This window comes from Sapajus apella, unplaced genomic scaffold (assembly GCF_009761245.1).
Source record: "Sapajus apella isolate SASKATOON/1434 unplaced genomic scaffold, GSC_monkey_1.0 scaffold65, whole genome shotgun sequence".
Classification (NCBI taxonomy): Eukaryota; Metazoa; Chordata; class Mammalia; order Primates; family Cebidae; genus Sapajus; species Sapajus apella.
The window spans coordinates 12,153,178-12,174,577 of record NW_022437005.1 but is presented as its reverse complement, the minus strand read 5'-3'; the positions used below and the strand labels follow the sequence as shown (position 1 = coordinate 12,174,577).

The following is a 21,400-nucleotide window of genomic DNA, read 5'->3' as shown; positions in this document are numbered from 1 at the left end:
AGAAATGATCACAAATACCGTATTTAGTCAGGTATACATTATGTACCAGAACAGCTCCTAGCAGTTTACATAAGCTGATTAAACAGGGCAACTCAGTAACCAATTATATTAAATTATCTTTTACTTGGTATAGTAGCAGGGAATACGTAGGCCTTGACTTACTTATTTTTTAAGTCTTCTATTCCAGCCTATTAGAAGCTAAAATGTACACCCACATTGGGATCTGATTAATTTGGAAGGCCTTTGAAGAAATTTGCACATGAATTTTTAACAAAATTTTTGAGGAAGCTTCAGTCACTGGATGATTTCCTGTAAAACAGATGCCAGAATATATATTTTGCTGCTGCTTTCATTTTATTATTTCTTCAAATAACCCCGTAACACTGGCCTTCTGCTGCCTTCAAAACAGGCTAACTCGAGCAGCCATCTCATCAACATTGGCAGTTTCGCCTTGCACCTGCTATAAAGGCAGATCTGCCTCTAAACCCTATGAACCAACCCTGATTTGCATCAAAATTTTAATTCCTTTACGTTTTTGCGAGAGGGTCTCACTCTGTCACTCAAACTGGAGTGCAAGTGGCATGATCATAGCTCATTGTAGCCTCAAACTCTCAGGCTCAAGCATCCTCCTGCTTCAGCCTCCTGAGTAGCTAGGACTACAGACATCTGTGACCACACCCAGCTAATGTGTAAATTTTTTTGTAGAGATGGGGTCTTGCTTTGTTGCCCAGGCTTGTCTCAAACTCTTGGGCTCAATTGATCCTTCCACCTGGGCCCAGCCTGCATCAAAATTTTCCTCTTTTAGTCCCTCACCATTTTGTTGCTTCACACCATCAAACTGTCTCCAAACTTCGATTAAAATGTTGGCCAAATTCAAAGTCACGTAAGGGTGAGCTTGATTCCAAATCCATAGAATAATGCTTTTCTGTCATAGACACAGCCCTGTATGTGGCCCTACAATAATACAGAATTATTAGGAGATTGGTTTTTTCTATTCTAAGCTATTTTGGGTGACTAAATATGATGTAGGATTATAAAGCAGATTAGATTTTATCTAGTATGTCAGAACTTACACATCTAATTTTAATTAAATAATATTAACACATGTTTAGTGGTAACTGTGTACAGGGCATTGTGCTAAGTAAAGATAAATATACTATTCATGGTCTCAACACACTTAGTGTCTAGTCAAGGCAACTGACTGCAAAACAGTTACAGAAACATAGGAGAAATAAAACTGTTTCATAGAACAGCTGGGCCTTTAATTGTAAGTAGGATCCCAAATGTTGGAATTGAGAGGAAAGGGCATTGAGGTAGACAGGACAGTATAACCCAACAGCATAGAGAAAGGAAAATGTGGGCTGAGTTTGATTAGTGGTCTAAATGAAGCTGAAGAGTAGGGGTTGTGATTGCATAGTAGAGATAAAACTGAAAAAGCAGAGTGGCATCACATCAGAAATATATTGAATGCCATCATGAATTCCAAATTTATTCTCTAGGCTGTGAAGAGTCGCCAGAAAAAAATGAAAAGGAGAAACACATGATCAGACCTACATTTTAGGAAAAACGCTCTAGCATTGGAATGTAGAATGGTATGTAAGTTGAGAAATTGGAAGTGGGGAGATAAATTAAGACAGCCCTTTCAAAAGCCATTCTCCGGTTGGGGAATATGTGTTAGTTCAACCTGGGTGCCAGTTACAGAAACCTGACCTAGAGTAGATATCCAGGGAAGTCCAGAGAGGGAGGAGCTGAAAGAGTGAGCTGAGGCAAAATCTGTTAAGAATAACCAAGAGTAAAAAAACAAAAATAAACAGAGGGCAAATGATTAAAGTCTCCATTAGACTTGGCTTGAGGACCCAAGAGTTGACAAATTGGAGCCAAGATCAAAGTGGAAAGGTGCCTTAAGGAAGGAAGGAGAATGGATGGTAAACACCCTAGAGGCATCCAGACCTTACCTTTATTTGTTGGTGGATATGAGATGCATGGGTATGTTGGTCTGGTTTAAGGGACCAGGGGCAACTAGATATTTCAATGATAGACATACAGTCATGAGACTAGGATCTGGGGCAGTAGAAAAGAGAATGTCAAGATGGGAACAGATTTTACAGGTAAAGTTGTCAGGATTTGGTGACCTAATACAGGGAATGGGAGAATCAGAAAAGTGGAAGGGGATTCTGAGATTTCAACACTGGGTAGGAGTAGTGATAATATTACATTAAGATTAGGAAACTAGGAAAAGAAATATATTTATAAAAATGTGATGAGAGAGAGAAAGAGTGAAAGAGAGATAAAGCAACACTTCAGATGCCTGCAAGATACACAAATATAGATATCCTTAGAAATGAGGTCTGGCATTACTGAGAAAATTTGGAGACAGAGATGAAGACTTCTTAGCTTGGTGCAAAAGTAATCACAGCTTTTGCCATCATGGCAAAGTTTTGTAGAGATGGGGTCTTGCTTTGTTGCCCAGGCTGGTCTCAAACTCCTGGGCTCAATTGATCCTTCCACCTGGGCCCAGCCTACATCAAAATTTTCCTCCTTTAATCCCTCACCATGTTGTTGATTCATGCCATCAAAATGTCTTCAAACTTTGATTTAAATGGTGGCCAAATTCAAAGGCACATAGGGGTGAACTTGATTCCAAATCTGTAGAGTAATGCTTAATCCCTCACCACATTGTTGTTCACAGCATCACCACTATTATGGCAAAAACTGCAATTACTTTTGTGCCAACCTAATACATAACAGTATTAGTTGAAGATGTGGAATAGTTGAGATCATCAAAGGAAAATGTAGCAAGTTTATGAAAATCAAAGAAATAAGTCTATGGGAACTCATTTTAAGTGTGGGCAAGGAAAATAAACCATTCAAGGAAAGAACCTACTCATAGCAGATTCTGAGATTTCGCTACTGAGTGACAGAGAGAGTGATGATACCATGATACTGTAAGGCAGATAAATAATCTAGAAAGAGAAACAGTTTTGATATTGGATGGCTGGGTGCTGAGAGAAAAATTCACACAGCTAGGATGGGACACATGAGAATGCAAGAACACAAAGGCCATGCATTAAATTTAAAGAAATGGTAGCTAGAAAAGTTAGAAAGAATGAGATCTTTGGTGACATTAAAGATGGAAATCAGGAAACTGAAGGGCAGATTTCTTCTTGAAAACAATGTACCCTTAGAAGACCATACCCACATTAAAATCAAGCTAACATTCCTCAGAACTCCACTTTTGAAATTCCTTTCAGAGACAGTTCACCAGCTAAATAAAAAGTCAGAGGGTATCCACTGTTGACATTCATGTGTGTCTGGTGCTTTCTTTCTCTCTTATACTCCTTCCCCTTCGCTCTTCCCTTCTCTGTCTCACATTTAGCTAGCTTAGTTCATTATTCTTCCCTTTCTGCCAAATATAGTAGTTCTGACCCTACCCCTTTGTTTCATGAAAGTTTCTGCTGGTGTTGGCCTCTGACCACATACAGGGTAGGGGTAGGTGGGTCAAGGCACAGAGGGATCCAGGAAATAAATATCTGATGAACCTTGAAAATACTATGCTAAGCAAAAGAATCCAGTCACACACAAAAAACACATATTGTATGATTTAATTTACATGGAATGTCCAGAATAGGCACATCCACAGAGGAAAAAAAATAGATTAGGGATTCCTAAGGAGTTAGAGAAGAGGGAATAGGAAGTAACTACCATTCTACCACAGGAATGAGGTTTTTGTTTCTCAGATAATAGAAAATGCCTGGAATTACAGTATTACAGAGTACTGACGGTTGCACAACTTTGGGAATATACTCAAAACTACTGAATTGTGCGTTTTGAAAGTGTTATGATATGTGAACTATATCTAAATTTTTAAAGAATGTATTGTGAGCAGGCATGAGAAACAGAGATCATTTCCTTCCAGAGCTTACTGCCTATTATAAATGATAAATTCAGGATTCTTTTATTATAATGTACTCTACCATATATGCAGGTATCTTCTGGCCTTCTTTACATCACACTGTGGGAAGTGGAGCTCAGGGAACTGGTACAATTGCTGACACTTTGGCTACTGGCATTGCTGGTGTTAGTAAACTATTCTTTGTCTCTGACCCTGGGGTCTTGTGTACACTGCCAGCATCTATGTAGCTGACTAACTTATTAACTTGTACATAGTGTAAAATCTCAGACCCTTCAACGTTCTTGGCAAGGACTGTAAAATATTCAATTCAAATTTCTCATTTAAAAAACTTTAAAGCTAAATCACAGTATTGTATTTAATTTCATGAAAGCTGAGGATGAAGAAATCTATAGGAAGCAAAAGCTGGTTACTTTATGAAATAGATTTTGTTAGCATTTGTCATGCCTTATTCCTCTTTATTTTATATACACATATTAGAGTTCCATTTTGAATACACAACTCCAAAGAGGAGTCTCTGACTTTTTCTTGTTGGTATTTGCTGACTTTCCATTTCTAACAGCATCTTTGAAGGACTAAGGAAAAGAGACCTAAAATGAAGAATCACTGGTGAACGCAGGAATTGGCGATCAATTTATTCTTAAATATCAGGAAAAATGGTGGTATTACGAAAAATAATTTGGAACAGACTGAATGCTTCTTGAAGTGTATCATAATTTCAGAGTAACCTTTATACAATAGATATATGCTAAGTGATACAGTACTTCATTATGAATTGGGTTATCTCGCCACTTTTTACTCTGGGGGTATTAATAGGGGTTGTTCTAGAACTTTGCAAACAATTTTGTGTAGTTGTTTTTTAACTGTTCTTAGATTTCTGAGTTCTTCTACATAGCATTGTTGTTAATGATTACTTAGTTTATAGGATCCTATCAAGACTGATTTTTAATTTGAATAACATGGTCTGCAAGGTCATGACCATTTTATAATGACAAAATTCACATATTTCTACTAATTTTTTGGCAAATATAGACAACATTTTATAAAGAATTTTTAAAGATGCCTACATCAACTGAGTTTTAAGATTTCAGTCAAAAAATTAAACAAATGGTCACGACCATTTTATGATGACAAAATTTACATATTTCTATTGAATTTTTTGACAAATGTAAACATTTTATAAAGTTTATTTAAAGATATCTACATCAAATGGGTTTAAGATTTCAGGCAAAAAACTAAACTCTAATACCTTATGCAGTAGTGTTAATTAAGCAGTATTCTAGGGCTTAATATATTCCTTTACCTTGGTTGGGTCACCATGGGTCTAGTTGAATTTGTTCCTTCAATATTGCATTTCTTCTTTAATAATACTTAGCACATTTTATTGTATTTGTTGTTTACAGTATTTTTCCTCCTCTAGAGTGCAAGCTTCTCAAGGGCAGGAAATGTATTCCTTTGTCTTTCCATCCTGAGCACCTACACCAGCACCTGGAACAGGGTAGATATGAAGTAAGTGGATGTTGATTCTCCAGGTAGACAAGGCATTTAGAAAGGTATCTCATAGTTAAGCAGATTTGCCAAAAAATTGATTTTTAAATGTTGATATGGTTTGGCTGTGTATCCCCACCCAAATCTCATGTTGAATTATAATTCCCATGTTGGCAGAGGGGCCTGATGAGAGGTGACTGGATCATGGGGATCAATTGCCCCCTTGCTATACTCATAATAGTGCATGCGTTATCATGAGATCTTGTAATTTAAAGGTGTATGGCACTTCCCCCTTTACTCTCTCTCTCTCTCCTGCCACCATGTGAAGACACGCTTGCTTCCCCTTCACCATTCCATCATACTTATTAGTTTCCTGAGGCCTCCCAGCCATGCTTCCTGTACAGCCTGCAGAACTGTGAGTCAATTAAACCTCCTTTCTTCATAAATTACCCAGTCTCAGGTAGTTCTTTAAAACAGTGTGAGAGTGGAGTAACACAAATGTATACTAGATGATATATACTTACAGGGAACGTTCTTTGTATTCATGTATGTGGAAACCTGACATAATCACTGTTATGGGCTGAATTGTGCCTCCCAAAATGTACATGTTGAAGTCCCAACCCCCATATCTCAGAATGTGACTGTATTTGGAGATAAGGCCTTTAAAGAGGTAATTAAGTTAAAATATGGTCATTAGAGTTGGCCCTAATCCAATATGATGAGTTATAAGAGGCAGTTAGGACACAGACACACAGAGGAAAAACCAAGTGAAGACACAGGAAGGAGACAGCCATGTGCAAGCCAAGGAGAGAGGCCTCAGAAGAAACCAACCCTGCTAATACCTGACTTCAGACTGACTTCTAGCCTCCAGATTTGTGACAAAATAAATTTATGTTCTTTAAGCCATGTCTGTGGTACTTTGTTGTGGCAGTCTTAGCAACTAATACAATAGCTAGAAAACTAGTAAAATCACTACAGGATTGTTTAGGTAAATGTAGGATCAAAATAATTCTCATGCTCCTATGGGACTATTTATGCATACTATATTAGAGCCTCTTCCCCTGTACAGAAAACATAACACAATAGTGACCCAGTATTTCTTTTCTTTAGTGTCTTTCTTTAACACAAATTTGTGCACATACTGACAGTTTCTTATTCACAGAGTCGCACTCTGTCACTCAGAGTGCTGGGGCTACAGGTGCACATCACCACACCCAGCTAATTTTTTAAAACTTTTATAGCGATGAGAGTCTCACTATGTTGCCAGGGCTCAGTTAGGCTCAAGTGATCCTCCTGCCTCAGCCTCCCAAAGTGCTAGTATTATAGGTATGAGCCATCACATTGCCCCCACCCCTTTTTAATGACATAATCCCTCAGCTCCTGAGTAGAAACACAGAACCTCGTCACACTTAATATATTTTTTTATTTCTTTCTTTCCTTTTTTCCTGAGATGGAGTCTCACTCTGTCGCCGAGGCTGGAGTGCAATGGTATGGTCTAGGCTCACTGCAACCTCTGCCTCCTGGTTTCAAGTTGTTCTCTTGCTTCAGCCTCCCGAGTAGCTGGGACTACAGGCACATGCCACTACACCCAGCTAATTTTTGTATTTTTAGTAGAGACAAGGTTTCACCATGTTGGCCAGGCTGGTCTCGAACCCTTGACCTCAGCTTATCTGCCAACCTTGGCCTCCCAAAGTGCTGGGATTATAGGCATGAGCCACCATGCCCAGCCATCTCTAATGCTTTCTAAAACATCTTCTAATTTCTCTTTAACTAGGGACTATCATCTGCCTCTTCAGCATTATTAATTTACTAGCATAACATGTGGGACACAAACCTTATCTTAGAAAACTATGAATGATAAACAATTAATGAAAACACAAAAAGAAGAGCTAGTTATTTTAAGAAATGTTATTGTTCTTCATATTTAATTTTGATATCAGAATTGACTTAATTTCATCACAGGAAGGGCCTGGTATCATATTCTTTTTAAAGGAGGCAATTGTTTTTCATATAATTTTTTTTCTAGAAAAGTTAAAAGCAAAGAATAGCAATATTCACAGTTTTTCTGAAAACCAATATGTTACAATCTTTTGAAATCCAAGAGCTTATTTCTAACAAGACATATCCAATTCTAGAGAGCCATGTAGACAGTTCCTTCAATATAACAATGAACCACATTAGCAGATTTATCAGAAGAACATTTCTAGCCATAGCAGAATATTCATAAGCCATCAAATTTAGTTTGAGAGTAAAGGCCTCGGATTTCATAAAGACAAGGTAAGTTAATTCTTAAGAGAAATCTAGTTTGTGATGTACTTCAAATGATGTATTATCAAACTTATTGTTATCTATCCTTTTTATGAGGACGTAGAAATGTTTTCTGACTTAAGAGTAGACAGTAACTCAGCTCAAGATTTCCTCTTTTCAGGGTAAAAATTATGGTAAATGTGGACAATGTTTATCAATTAATTATTAATCAAATAAAAAACTACAAACGTTCAGTGACTTCAGCTACCATCAGTTCATTAGGAAGGGCTGAGTGTAAAGTGCCAGATAACCAGCTGAAAAGTGAAAACAAAATCAGGGTAATTCATGTGTGCCTTGTTGTTTTTGGTGTTTTTGTTTTGTTTTGTTTTGTTTTTTTATGACTACATCCAGTCAATCAAATCAATTGTTTATTTCTTTTTCATCAAGGTGACTGTGCTGTCTGGTTGACTTGGGACCAACTCAGAAGAAAACTATTCCACTCCTAGTCTTATCTGGCTCATTTTTCCTTTTTAATGGGAGAAAAAAGATTATCAATTATCCTCTTGCAAAACCTCTTTGTCCCTCCAGTTTTTCCACTATGCCTTCCTGCTAAAACTAGCAACTTGGAGGTCACAATTCTTTGAACTCATCAACTCCAAAGCTTTTTATTTCTGCTCCATTTTAGCTGCACATCCCATGACCACACTTTAGTTTGTACAGCATTTAGCACATGATATTCATTTTGATAAAGCCCCTATGTGATTCTCATGGAAGGAAATTGTGGACCACACTTGAAGGAACACTATTCTGGATTTTAGTGTATGGAGTGGGGGATGGTTGAGAGAGGTCTCATTTGAAGTCCTGTTTTCCTTGTGAAACAGGTGAGTTTGTGTGCTTCTCTGCTCCTCATCCCACTGGCCACAGTCTTATACATCCTTAAATGTACACACCAAGGCTGGGTACAGTGGCTCATGCCTGTAATCCCTCCATTTTGGGAGGCTGAGATGGGTGGATCACTCGAAATCAGGAGTTTGAGACATGCCTGGTCAACATGGTGAAACCCCATCGCTACTAAAAATACAAAAATTAGCCAGGCATGGTGGTGCACATCTGTAGTTCCAGCTAATCAGCTGTTCGGGGATGGGGCAGGAGAATCATTTGAACCCAGGAGGTGGAAGTTGCAGTGAGCCTAGACCATACCATTGCACTCCAGCCTGGGCGACAGAGTGAGGCTCTGTCTCAAAATAAATAAATAAATAAACAAACAAACAAACACACACACACACCAAAGTAAAATTTTTTTTTTTTTTTTAAGAGACGGAGTCTTGTTATGTCACCCAAGCTGGTCTTCACTACTGGGCTCAAGCAATCCTTCTGCCTAGGCTTCCCAAATCACTGGGATTACAGGTGTAAGCCACCACACCTGGCCAAAAGTGAAACTTTTTGTGATAACTTCTCCCACCCAAATGATCAATTTCATTTAGAGTCACTAGGATATCGCATTCATGTATTTATCGCAGTACTTCTCATACACTGTAATAATTGATTGCTTGCATCTCCTCAAAATAGTCTTCCTCAAGGTTTTATTGTTTGTCTTCTTTTTCTTCATTCTTTCCACATTCACTGTGCAATATCATCCAGACCTATGGCTTCAACAAAACACACATAACTGATGATTATCAGATGTGTATCTCTAGCCCACATATTTTTCCTGAACTACAGATTCATACTTCCAGCAGTCTACTGGACATTTCCACTTAATTGTTCAAAGGCATTCCATGTGTCAATGCCCAAAACAACTTATTTACTTCCTGTGCTCCCAACCCTTAACCCAAACCCTCTCCTTTTCTATTCTCTACCTAGGTAAATGGCACCACTATGTACTGTTATTGAAGCCAGAAACAAAGCCGTCATTCTACAGTCCTCTCTTCCTTTATTTATTTAATCCTGTCAGTTATTCTTCTGAGATGTTTCTAAAATCTGTATTCTCCAGTCTCCCACTGCTATTGCCGTGGATAAAAGGTAGTTTGTAGTACATGATAGTTTATGGTACAGCTGAGAGTAAATAATAATATTACTGGATAAAAGGTAAATTAATTATAGCAAATCCTTCAATAAGGTCATTTTATTCAATGTCATCTTCTTATAACATTGATAAGAAAAAAAATTGCCACCCACTCCCGCTGCCCCGTCTGGCCCGCACCGCTAGCTCACAGCAGCCGCTCCCGGCTCGGCCGCCGCAGCCCGCGTGGACGCTCCGAGCGCCCCCGGACTGACGGGACCGGCTCCCTGGCGGGCGGGCGAGCGGGCGGCAGCGCCCGGACGGCAGCGCCGGGGTTAAGTGGCCCAAGTAAACCTAGTTCGGCGATCGGCGCCGGAGATTCGCGAGCCCAGCGCCCTGCGCGGCCGCCCGCCGGCCTCCCGCCAGCCCGCCGCAACCCGCGGCTCCGCCGCCTAGCCGCGCCCGAGCCAGCCCCGCGGCAGGAAAGCATGAAGGGAGCCACCAGGCATCTCAATGGAGAGGAGGACGCCGGCGGGAGGGAAGACTCCATCCTCGTCATGGGTCCTGCAGTGACCAGTCCTCCGACTCGCCCCCAATCCTGGAGGCCATCCGCACCCCCGAGATCAGAGGCCGAAGATGAAGCCTGAGACTCTCCAAGAGGGAGGTGTCCAGTCTGCTAAGCTATACGCAGGACTTGACGGGCAATGGCGACGGGGAAGATGGGGATGGCTCTGACACCCCAGTGATGCCGAAGCTCTCCCGGGAAACCAGGACTCGGTCAGAAAGCCCAGCTGTCCGAACCCGAAATAACAACAGTGCCTCCAGCAGGGAGAGGCACCGGCCTTCCCCACGTTCCACCCGAGGCCGGCAGGGCCGCAGCCATGTGGAGGAGTCCCCCGTGGAGTTCCCGGCTACCAGGTCCCTGAGACGGTGGGCGACAGCATCGGCAGGCACGCCATGGTCGTCCCCTCCCAGCCCTTACCTCACCATCGACCTCACAGACGATACAGAGGACACAGATGTGATGCCCCAGAGCAGCAGTACCCCCTACACCCGCCCAGCCCAGGACAGCCAGCAGGAGGGCATGGAGTCCCCGCAGGTGGAGGCAGACAGTAGAGATGGAGACAGTTCAGAGTATCAGGATGGGAAGGAGTTTGGAATAGGGGACCTCGTGTGGGGGAAGATCAAGGGCTTCTCCTGGTGGCCCGCCATGGTGGTATCTTGGAAGGCCACCTCCAAGCGACAGGCCACGTCGGGCATGCGGTGGGTCCAGTGGTTTGGCGATGGCAAGTTCTCCGAGGTCTCTGCAGACAAACTGGTGGCACTGGGGCTGTTCAGCCAGCACTTTAATTTGGCCACCTTCAATAAGCCCGTCTCCTATCGAAAAGCCATGTACCATGCTCTGGAGAAAGCTAGGGTGCGAGCTGGCAAGACCTTCCCCAGCAGCCCTGGAGACTCATTGGAGGACCAGCTGAAGCCCATGCTGGAGTGGGCCCACGGGGGCTTCAAGCCCACTGGGATCGAGGGCCTCAAACCCAACAACACGCAACCAGTGGTTAATAAGTCGAAGGTGCGTCGTGCAGGCAGTAGGAAATTAGAATCAAAGAAATACGAGAACAAGACTCGAAGACGCACAGCTGACGACTCAGCCGCCTCTGACTACTGTCCCCCACCCAAGCGCCTCAAGACAAATTGCTATAACAACGGCAAAGACCGAGGGGATGAAGATCAGACCCGAGAACAAATGGCTTCAGATGTTGCCAACAACAAGAGCAGCCTGGAAGATGGCTGTTTGTCTTGTGGCAGGAAAAATCCCGTGTCCTTTCACCCTCTCTTTGAGGGAGGCCTCTGTCAGACATGCCGGGATCGGTTCCTCGAGCTGTTTGACATGTATGATGATGACGGCTATCAGTCTTACTGCACTGTGTGCTGTGAGGGCCGAGAGCTGCTGCTCTGCAGCAACACAAGCTGCTGCCGGTGCTTCTGTGTGGAGTGCTTGGAGGTGCTGGTGGGCACAGGCACAGCGGCCGAGGCCAAGCTGCAGGAGCCCTGGAGCTGCTGCATGTGCCTCCCGCAGCGCTGTCACGGCATCCTGCGGCGCCGGAAGGACTGGAACGTGCGCCTACAGGCCTTCTTCGCCAGTGACACGGGGCTTGAATATGAAGCCCCCAAGCTGTACCCTGCCATTCCCGCAGCCCGAAGGCGGCCCATTCAAGTCCTGTCTCTGTTTGATGGAATCGCAACAGGCTACCTAGTCCTCAAAGAGTTGGGCATAAAGGTGGGAAAGTACGTCGCCTCCGAAGCGTGTGAGGAGTCCATCGCTGTCGGAACCGTGAAGCACGAGGGGAATATCAAATACGTGAACGATGTGAGGAACATCACAAAGAAAAATATTGAAGAATGGGGCCCATTTGACTTGGTGATTGGTGGAAGCCCATGCAATGATCTCTCAAATGTGAATCCAGCCAGGAAAGGCCTATATGAGGGCACAGGCCGGCTCTTCTTTGAATTTTACCACCTGCTGAATTACTCACGCCCCAAGGAGTGTGATGACCGGCCGTTCTTCTGGATGTTTGAGAATGTTGTAGCCATGACGGTTGGCGACAAGAGGGACATCTCGCGGTTCCTGGAGTGTAATCCAGTGATGATTGATGCCATCAAAGTTTCTGCTGCTCACAGGGCCCGATATTTTTGGGGCAACCTTCCTGGGATGAACAGGCCCGTGATAGCTGCAGGACTGCTTGCAATACAATGGGATAGCCAAGTTAAAGAAAGGACAGACAATAACCACCAAGTCGAACTCAATCAAACAGGGGAAAAACCAACTTTTCCCTGTTGTCATGAATGGCAAAGAAGATGTTCTGTGGTGCGTGCGCTGAGCTCGAAAGGATCTTTGGCTTTCCTGTGCACTACACAGACGTTTCCAACATGGGCCGTGGCGCCCGCCAGAAGCTGCTGGGAAGGTCCTGGAGTGTGCCTGTCATCCGACACCTCTTCGCCCCTCTGAAGGACTACTTTGCATGCGAATAGTTCCAGCCAGGCCCCAAAGCCACGGGGTGTGTGGCAGAGCCAGGACCGAGGAGGTGTGATTCCTGAAGGCATCCCCAGGCCCTGCTCTTCCTGAGCTCTGTGGGCCATACCATGTACCTCAGTTCCCTCCTCCTCAGTGGGGGCAGAGCCACCTGACTCTCTTACAGGGGGAGCCCAAGGTGCCGCCTCCTGGTGCACAATTCAGACCTGGCTGCCTGGAGCAGCCAAACACGGTGCTCATTTTTTCCTTCTCTTAATACTTTAAAACTTGAAGTAGGTAGCAGCGTGGCTTTTTCTTTCCTTCCTGGGTCTACCACTCAGAGAAACAATGGCTGAGATACCAAAACCACAGTGCCGACAGCTCTCCAATACTCAGGTTAATGCTGAAAAATCACCCAAGACAGTTATTGCAAGACTTTAATTTCTGAAAACTGGCTGCTACTCTGTTGCCAGATGTGTGCAGCTGTAGGCATGTAACTACAGGACATTTTTTAGGGTCCAGGATGGTTTTTAGGGTCCAGCAGAAGAGGAAATGTTGTATATGTCTTTTACCTGGCACGTTCCCCTTGCCTAAATACAAGATGTGGAGTCTGCGCGGGACCCATTAGAGTATTTCCCATAATGATGATGATTTCAGCAGGGATGACATCATCATCACATTCAGGGCTATTTTTCCCCCACAAACCCAAGGGCAGGGGCCACTGGCCACTCTTAGCTGAATCCCTCCCAGTAACTGCAATAGAACCGTCTGGGGACCTCAGGAAGAGGTGTGCTGAGTTCTATAATATAAGCTGCCACATATTATGTAGACAACTACGGCTCCTCCACACCTCCCTCTTCCCTAGGAGAGGAGTGTGAAGGAAGGAGCTTAGATAAGACAAGACACTCCCTCAAACCCATCCCCTCTCCAAGAGAGCTACCCTCTACTGGCACAGGTCCCCAGACTAGAAGTCTGCTACCTTCATTCCTTATCTTTTTACTAAACTCAGATGCAGTGACAGCAGTCAGGGACAGAAGCACACTTCTCACACCTTTCCCTCATCTAAGAGACGACAGGGAAAACGGCAATAAAAGCTCGGTTCTCCCTCTGGAGATTTTTAATTTTTTTTTTATTCCACGATAAGTCGTTTTTAGGGGGAATGGGAGTTCAGACAAGCTGCATTTCAGAAATGCTGTCGTAATGGTTTTTAACACCTTTTACTCTTCTTACTGGTGCTATTTTGTAGGATAAGGAACAACGTTGACAAGTTTTGTGGGGCTTTTATACACTTTTTTTTAAATCTCAAACTTCTATTTTTATGTTTAACGTTTTCATTAAAATTTTTTTGTAACTGGAGACACAACGTAACAAACATGGGGAAAAAACTGTGCCTTGTTTCAACAGTTTTTGCTAATTTTTAGGCTGGAAGATGACGGATACCGAGTTTACCTTATGTTTAATTAAAATCAGTATTTCTCTAAAAAAAAAAAAAAGGAAAAAAAATTGCTTCTCTGCTGGGGCCATTGTCTGGGTGGAAGAATAGCTTGAGCCCAGGTTACAATGAGCCGAGATCGCCCCACTGCATTCCAATCTCAGTGCCAGAATGAGACCCAGTCTCAAGAAAAAAAAAAAAAAAAGCAAAACATGTTCTTGACTCTTTTATAATCTCCATGCCCACATTGCCTGGGTATTTGCCACCTGCTACCTGTGTGGCCTTGGACAAGTTGCTTAACCTCTCTGCTCCTCAGTTCCTGCATCTTCTTACTATGTCTTTGTGGACTTTCTCTGGGTATTCAGGTTTCCTGATACATCACAAAGATATGCATGTTAGATTAACTGGTGAGTCTCAATTGTCCCAGTGTGAGTGAGTGGAGATGTGTGTGTGAGTGCGCCCTGCAATTGGATAGTGACATATCTGGGTCCACTTCCTGTTTTGCATCCTGAGCTGTGGGAGAAGCTCTAGCCACTAGAGACATAGAGCTGAAATAAGCAGGTTGCAAAATGAATGAGTGAATACAAATGACTGTAAAATAAAAATGTATAAATTATCCAATATAATCCTCCAAATACACAACAATAAATGATGGAGTATGAAAGTGCTCAGTGAGCCTACCCTATTTGTTATTCTTTCTTTTGAACTGTGTGGTAGTAGTAGGTGCTTCTGACAATTTTTGCCTTTTTTTTTTTTTTTTTTTGAGACGAAGTCTTGCTCTGTAGCACAGGCAGTGTTTCAATCACAGCTCACTGTAGCCTTGACTTCCCAGGCTCAACTGATCCTCCCACCTCAGCTTCCCAAATAAATGGGACTACAAATGTGCACCAGAAATTTTGCTTTGTAATCATTATTCATTGATTAACCCACCACTGCAACTATTGCCAATCACTGATTCAACAAAAATTAGGGAATTATCTTGTTTTCATTATTATTTTTTAAATGTGTGTGTAACTCATATTTATTTCAATGTTTAATATAAGAAGTGTTTTGGGTCTTTATTTAGAAGTTTGGTAATTTTTTTTTATTTATTTTTCTTTTTTATTGCATTTTAGGTTTTGGGGTACATGTGAAGAACATGCAAGATTGTTGCATAGGTACACACATGGCAGTGTAATTTGCTGCCTTCCTCCCCTTCACCTATATCTGACATTTCTCCCCATACTATCTCTCCCCAACTCCCCACCCCCCACTGTCCCTCCCCTATTTCCCCCCAACAGACCCCACTGTGTAGTGCTCCCCTCCATGTGTCCATGTGTTCTCATTGTTCAACACCCGCCTAAGAGTGAGAACATGCAGTGTTTGATTTTCTGCTCTTGTGCCAGTTTGCTGAGAATGATGGTTTCCAGGTTCATCCATGTCCCTACAAAGGACACAAACTCATCGTTTTTGATGGCTGCATAATATTCCATGGTGTATATGTACCACATTTTCTTTGTCCAGTCTATCATTGATGGGCATTTGGGTTGCTTCCAGGTCTTTGCTATTGTAAACAGGGCTGCAACGAACATACGTGTGCATATGTCTTTATAGTAGAATGATTTATAGTTCTTTGGGTATATACCCAATAGTGGGATTGCTGGGTCAAATGGAATTTCTATTTCTAGATCCTTGAGAAATCGCCACACTGTCTTCCACAATGGTTGAACTAATTTACACTCCCACCAACTGTAATTGTGATATATGACATTATAACTTTGGTACATCCAAACAACTGAATATTATTCAACAGTAAAAATAAATAAGCTATCCAGCCATGAAAATACGTGGAAGAACCCTAAATGTATATTGCTATGTGAAGAAGCCAGCTTGAAATCATACTACATGATTCCAAGTATATGATATTTTCAATAATGCAAAAATATGGAGATAGTGGTTTCCCAGGCTTTGAAGTAAAGAAAGGAGAAATAAATAGGAGAACCACAGGTCATTTGGGTGACAGTGAAACTATTCTGTCTGATAGTGTAATATCAAAGGCATGACATAATGCATTTGTAAAAACCCACAGACCTGTATATTGCAAAGAGTGAAATGTAGTATAACTATGGATTTTAGTTAATAATTATGTATCAATATTTATTTACCAATTGTAACACATGTACCACACTGGTGCAAGAAACTATATGGGGAAGTGGAGGTATATAACAACTCTCTGAAATATCTGTTCAATGTTTTCTTAATGTAAAGCTTCTCAAAAAAAAAGTTTATGAATTTAAAAAATAGACCTGTAAGTAAATGCTTATTTTCTTCATAGACAAGATATAGTCTGACATATGAACAATAATTGAAATTCTCAACAAAATGCTAGCACACTAAATTTCACAATATTAAAATAATAATATATCATGACCAAGGGAAATGTATTTTTGGAATGAAAGGATGGTTCAATATACGAAAATTAATCCTAATATACAACACTAGCAAAGAAAAAAACTCAATTATCTCCATCAATGTAGAAAAATCATTTAACAAAAGTTCAACACTCTTTTAAAACACTCAACAGACTAGGAGTAAAAGGTAATTATCTCAACATAATAAAGACTATATTAGAAAAAACCAAAGGTAAGATATTCAGTGATTAAAGTTTTTTCTTTAAGAGCAGGGACAAGTCAAAAATGCTCACTTTTACCCCTTCTATTCAACATAGCACTGAAGTTCTAGTCAGAGCAATTAGGCAAGCAAAAGAAATAAAAGGCATCCAATTTGGGGCAAAAGGGAGAATTATCTGTTGCTTGTAGATATAATCTTATATGTTAAAAATATCTTACACAAAATAACTGTTAGAACTAATAAATGAGTCTAACAATATGGCAGAACACAAACCTTTGTTTAAAAAGAATTTAAAAGACCATGAACTGGACAGTCTTTACCACCATCTCAATAGTGGTTGGAAATAGAAATTGTTTTCTGATCTAAATATTTAAGATGACAATTCACAGTCTAATCTGCATTATCTATTCAAACAAATTTAACCAGACTGTTTCTAAATAATGGAAGCATCCAGAGCCACATAGTAATATATCCCTACTTTATTCAAATACCAACAAAAGCCTTCTTCCATGGCACAATTAGTTTTCAATACATGTGCCCTGATGAGGAAATGTATTCACCTCTACCATACTGTCCCTATGTATATAACTTCACACACAGATATGATTTGCATTATATATTTTAATATTTTCAGAGAAAATTTTTCTGTTTTTAATTGGCCAAGATACTAAAGACTTGGCCTTTAAAATTGTTTTAGTTTAAAATTCTTTAATTATACAAAAAATGTGATGTAAAATTTATTGTCTTAATTATTTTTTTTTCCCATTTATTTATTTTATTGCATTTTAGGTTTTGGGGTACATGTGAAGAACATGCAAAATTGTTGCATAGGAACACACGTGGCAGTGTGATTCGCTGTCTTCCTCCCCATCACCTACATCTGGCATTTCTCCCCTTGCTATCTCTCCCCAGCTTCCCACCCCCCACCGTCCCTCCCCTATTTCCCCCCAACTGACCCCAGTGTGTAGTGCTCCCCTCCCTGTGTCCATGTGTTCTCATTGTTCAACACCCGCCTATGAGTGAGAACATGCGGTGTTTGATCTTCTGCTCTTCTGTCAGTTTGCTGAGAATGATGGTTTCCAGGTTCATCCATGTCCCTACAAAGGACCCAAACTCATCGTTTTTGATGGCTGCATAATATTCCATGGTGTATATGTGCCACATTTTCCCTATCCAGTCTATCGTCGAAGGGCATTTGGGTTGGTTCCAGGTCTTTGCTATTGTAAACAGTGCTGCAATGAACATTCGTGTGCACATGTCCTTATAGTAGAACGATTTATAATCCTTTGGATATATACCCAGTAATGGGATTGCTGGGTCAAATGGAATTTCTATTTCTAGGTCCTTGAGGAATCGCCACACTGTCTTAATTATTTTAAAGTATACGCTTGAGTACTGTTAATTATATTCACATTGCTTTCAACAGATACGCAGAATTTTTATCTTGCAAACAGAACTCTACAGTCATTTGACAACTTGCTGTATTTGTCCCCACTAAACACCATTTTGCTTCTTGTCTCCCAGTCCCTGGTAAGCACCATTTTACTTTTCAGTTTCATTGATTTGACTACTTTAAATACCTAATATAAATAAAATCATACGGTATTTTGTACATTTGTACTTTTGATTACCTTATTCACTTACAATGCCCTCAAGAATTATCCATTTTGTAGCATGCATCAACATATTTTTAGTTGAATCATATCTTATTGCATGCATATACCACATTTGTTTATTCATTTATCCATTGCTGAACATTTGAATTGTCTGCTTCTTGGTTATTATGAATGATGTTTCTATAAAGATGGATGTACAAATATCTCTTCAGTATCCAACTTTGGATTATTTTGGATATACATACAAAAGTGGGATTGCTGCATCAAATAGTTGTGGTTTTAAATTTTTTAGAAATCTCCATATTGTTTTCTATCATAGTGGCACCGTTTTAAAATGGTGAGAATGATCCCATTTAGTGGGAACTATTCCACTAAAAGTTCACAAGCATTCCAATTTGTCCACTTCCTCACCAACACTTGTTATTTTCTAGTTTTTCTGATAGTAGCCATCCTAATAAGTGTGAGGTGGTCTTTCATTGTGGTTTTGAATAGCACATTGATGATGATTAATTTTAATTTTTTAAAAAGATGTTGAGCATTTTTATATGCTTGTGAGCCATTTGTATTTCATTTTTGGAGATGAAATACAAGTTGTCTTCAAGTCATTTGCCCATTTCTTCATCATGCTATTTGGTTTTATGTTGTGGAGTTTTGTTCTTTATATATTCTGGATCTAAGCCTCTTATGAGTGGTGAATATTTTCTCCCATTTTGTTGGTTTTCATTTTACTCTGTTGATTGTATTCTTTGATACACAGAGCTTTTTACATTTTATGTGGTGGCTTTTAAATTTTTGAATATTTAACTGTAGACAGAAAACAACCATATTACATGAGGTCTCAAAGAATTAATTCATATAACTCCAGATGTCTCAAAAAGAGAGAGCACTCAGGATCACCATACTGTACATGCCACATTTCCATGTGCAAAATCTACTTAAAGAATGAAAAAAATTATAAGAAATCATTGTATAGACCATGAATGGCTATTAAGTAAATGCTGCTAATATAAGGAAGCCAGGCACAAAAGGTCTGACATTCTATTATTCCATTTATATGAAATATCCATAATAGGTAAAACATTAACAAAGAATGAAGACTGGTGATGGCCACAGGGTAGGAGGAAAGAGCAATGAGGAGCAATCCTTTAATGAGTTCAGGGTTTCCTTTTAGGTTGATGGAAATATTTGGACCTAGAGAGAGGTGGTGTTTGTACAATATTGTAAATACTAAATGGCACTGCATTGCTCACTTTACAGTCCTTACTTTTATGTCACATAAATCTCACTTCAATAAAAACCAATCAATGGCATAGAATAGGGGATGTCAACTCAAATCCCATGAATAAGACATGGAGAGACTTACTAACCCTGTTGTTAAGTGTTTTTGCCCTTGGAACCACTCACAAGCATGCATACATTTGTTAGTGACAAATTCAGAAAGGCTCTGACCCACATCCTCTAGAGCAAACAGCCCAGAAAGTTACACTGGAAACCTCTGCAGCCAACAGTCCAAACCAGTCAGGACATAGTCAGTGACTGCAGCTGCCCTTATTTTTGCCCTGGCTTCCAACACAGAACCAACCAGAGAAAGCCAAATAGACTTTCCTAACCTAGAATCATGGAGAATACCTTACTGCTTGTTAGCCATCTCTAGTGTCCCAATGTCAACAGCATGAAATCAACTGCACACCTGCACCCTCTTGTTCACTACAAAACTTTCCCACTCCCCAGCCTGCTTTTGAGTTCATGCAAAATGCAATTAGCTGACTCTCCTGCTCTAGCAAACTCTTAATATGCAGCCTCTGTTTATTCTTATTTTAGTTGTCTTTATTTCTATACAGCTCTCAGGCTTTAACTAGGAATGTCTATGCACAAATAATAGGAAAAACTTAATAAAACATTAAGAAAAATGATTTATAATAACATCAAAGAACGTAAGATGCTTAGAAACAAATTTAACCAAGGAAGCAGAAGATTTGAATGCTGAAAAGTGTAAAATATTGCTGAAACAAATTAAAGAAGACACAAATAAATGTAAATACAAACAACATTTAGAAATTGAAAGGGTAGATTTTATTAATACCGGGGTTATTAAGAAATTATTTTTAGGCAGCTAGAAAGGATAAAAGAGTTCTCAGTGGAATTTTCCTTTAACAAAATGAAGCCCCCAAACTATTTATAACAGAAAACAGCCAAAGGGTCAGGCTGCAAGCATAGATATGCATATGCAAATGTAGGCAACTAAGAACCACAATATTGTGGTTCCTGCTCCATTTTCCTTGTCACCACATGTGCACATGTCATGGCACCATCCAGGTAAAACCGCATATGCAAGTATCATGGCTACTGCCAGGTAGAAGTTGTATTTGCATAATAAAAGACTAGAGTGGGAAGGCAAATCTTTCCAAGGGCTATGTAAATGGCACATCTGGTCAAACCAATCCCCTGGGTCCCATATAAATCAATCACCACCTCCTCAACCCACTGTAAAAATCAATTGTGTTCCACCCCAAACCAGAAACCCACTCTTGGGTGGCTCACTTTCTCACCATGATGAAGCTTTTTCTCTCTGTCTTCCTTTTTGTATATTAAACTTTGTGCTCCTAAACCCACTCCTCATGTGCATCCATGTTGGAATTCACTCGGGGTGGCTGGCAAAATATTACAGAAAATATTAGGGAAAGTTATAGATAGTCTCAAATCTTTTGGAAGGCTGAAATGTTTTATTGGGACAGGCTGAAGGCAGCAGGTCCATTAAGTTAGGGAGAAGATAGGGATGATAAGAGGATTTCCCAGTTTAAGTCTGTTTACCCCACATCCCTTTGTCTCTACTCTGTTTACTCATGTAAACTTTGGGCTGGATGGTCCTCTCAGGGGGAGATCAAAGGCTAATTACCCATTCATAGTGTTTACTCTGGGCCCAGAACCTAAAGCTTTTATCATTTGTAAAACCACTTTTTTAATCCTGTTAATTATCCACAAGTGTCTTGACTTACAACCTCTTGTAAAATCTGACTGAATAAATGAAACCATGGAGAGGGAGTCTTGGTTGATTGGTTGCATTTTGCTCTCTGAATGCAGCCAA

At 40.7% G+C, this 21,400-nt stretch overlaps 1 protein-coding gene across 1 annotated transcript; it reads left to right on the top strand.

Annotated features, from left to right (window-relative positions):
* The first annotated feature begins 10,089 nt into the window (after positions 1-10,089).
* LOC116530187 (DNA (cytosine-5)-methyltransferase 3B-like) lies at positions 10,090-12,950 on the top strand. Its single transcript, XM_032248209.1, is given in 5 exon segments — positions 10,090-10,202; positions 10,205-11,202; positions 11,263-12,374; positions 12,376-12,517; positions 12,519-12,950. Coding segments are annotated over 5 exon segments (2,478 nt in total). The 5' UTR covers positions 10,090-10,135; the 3' UTR covers positions 12,678-12,950.
* The last annotated feature ends 8,450 nt before the right edge of the window (positions 12,951-21,400 follow it).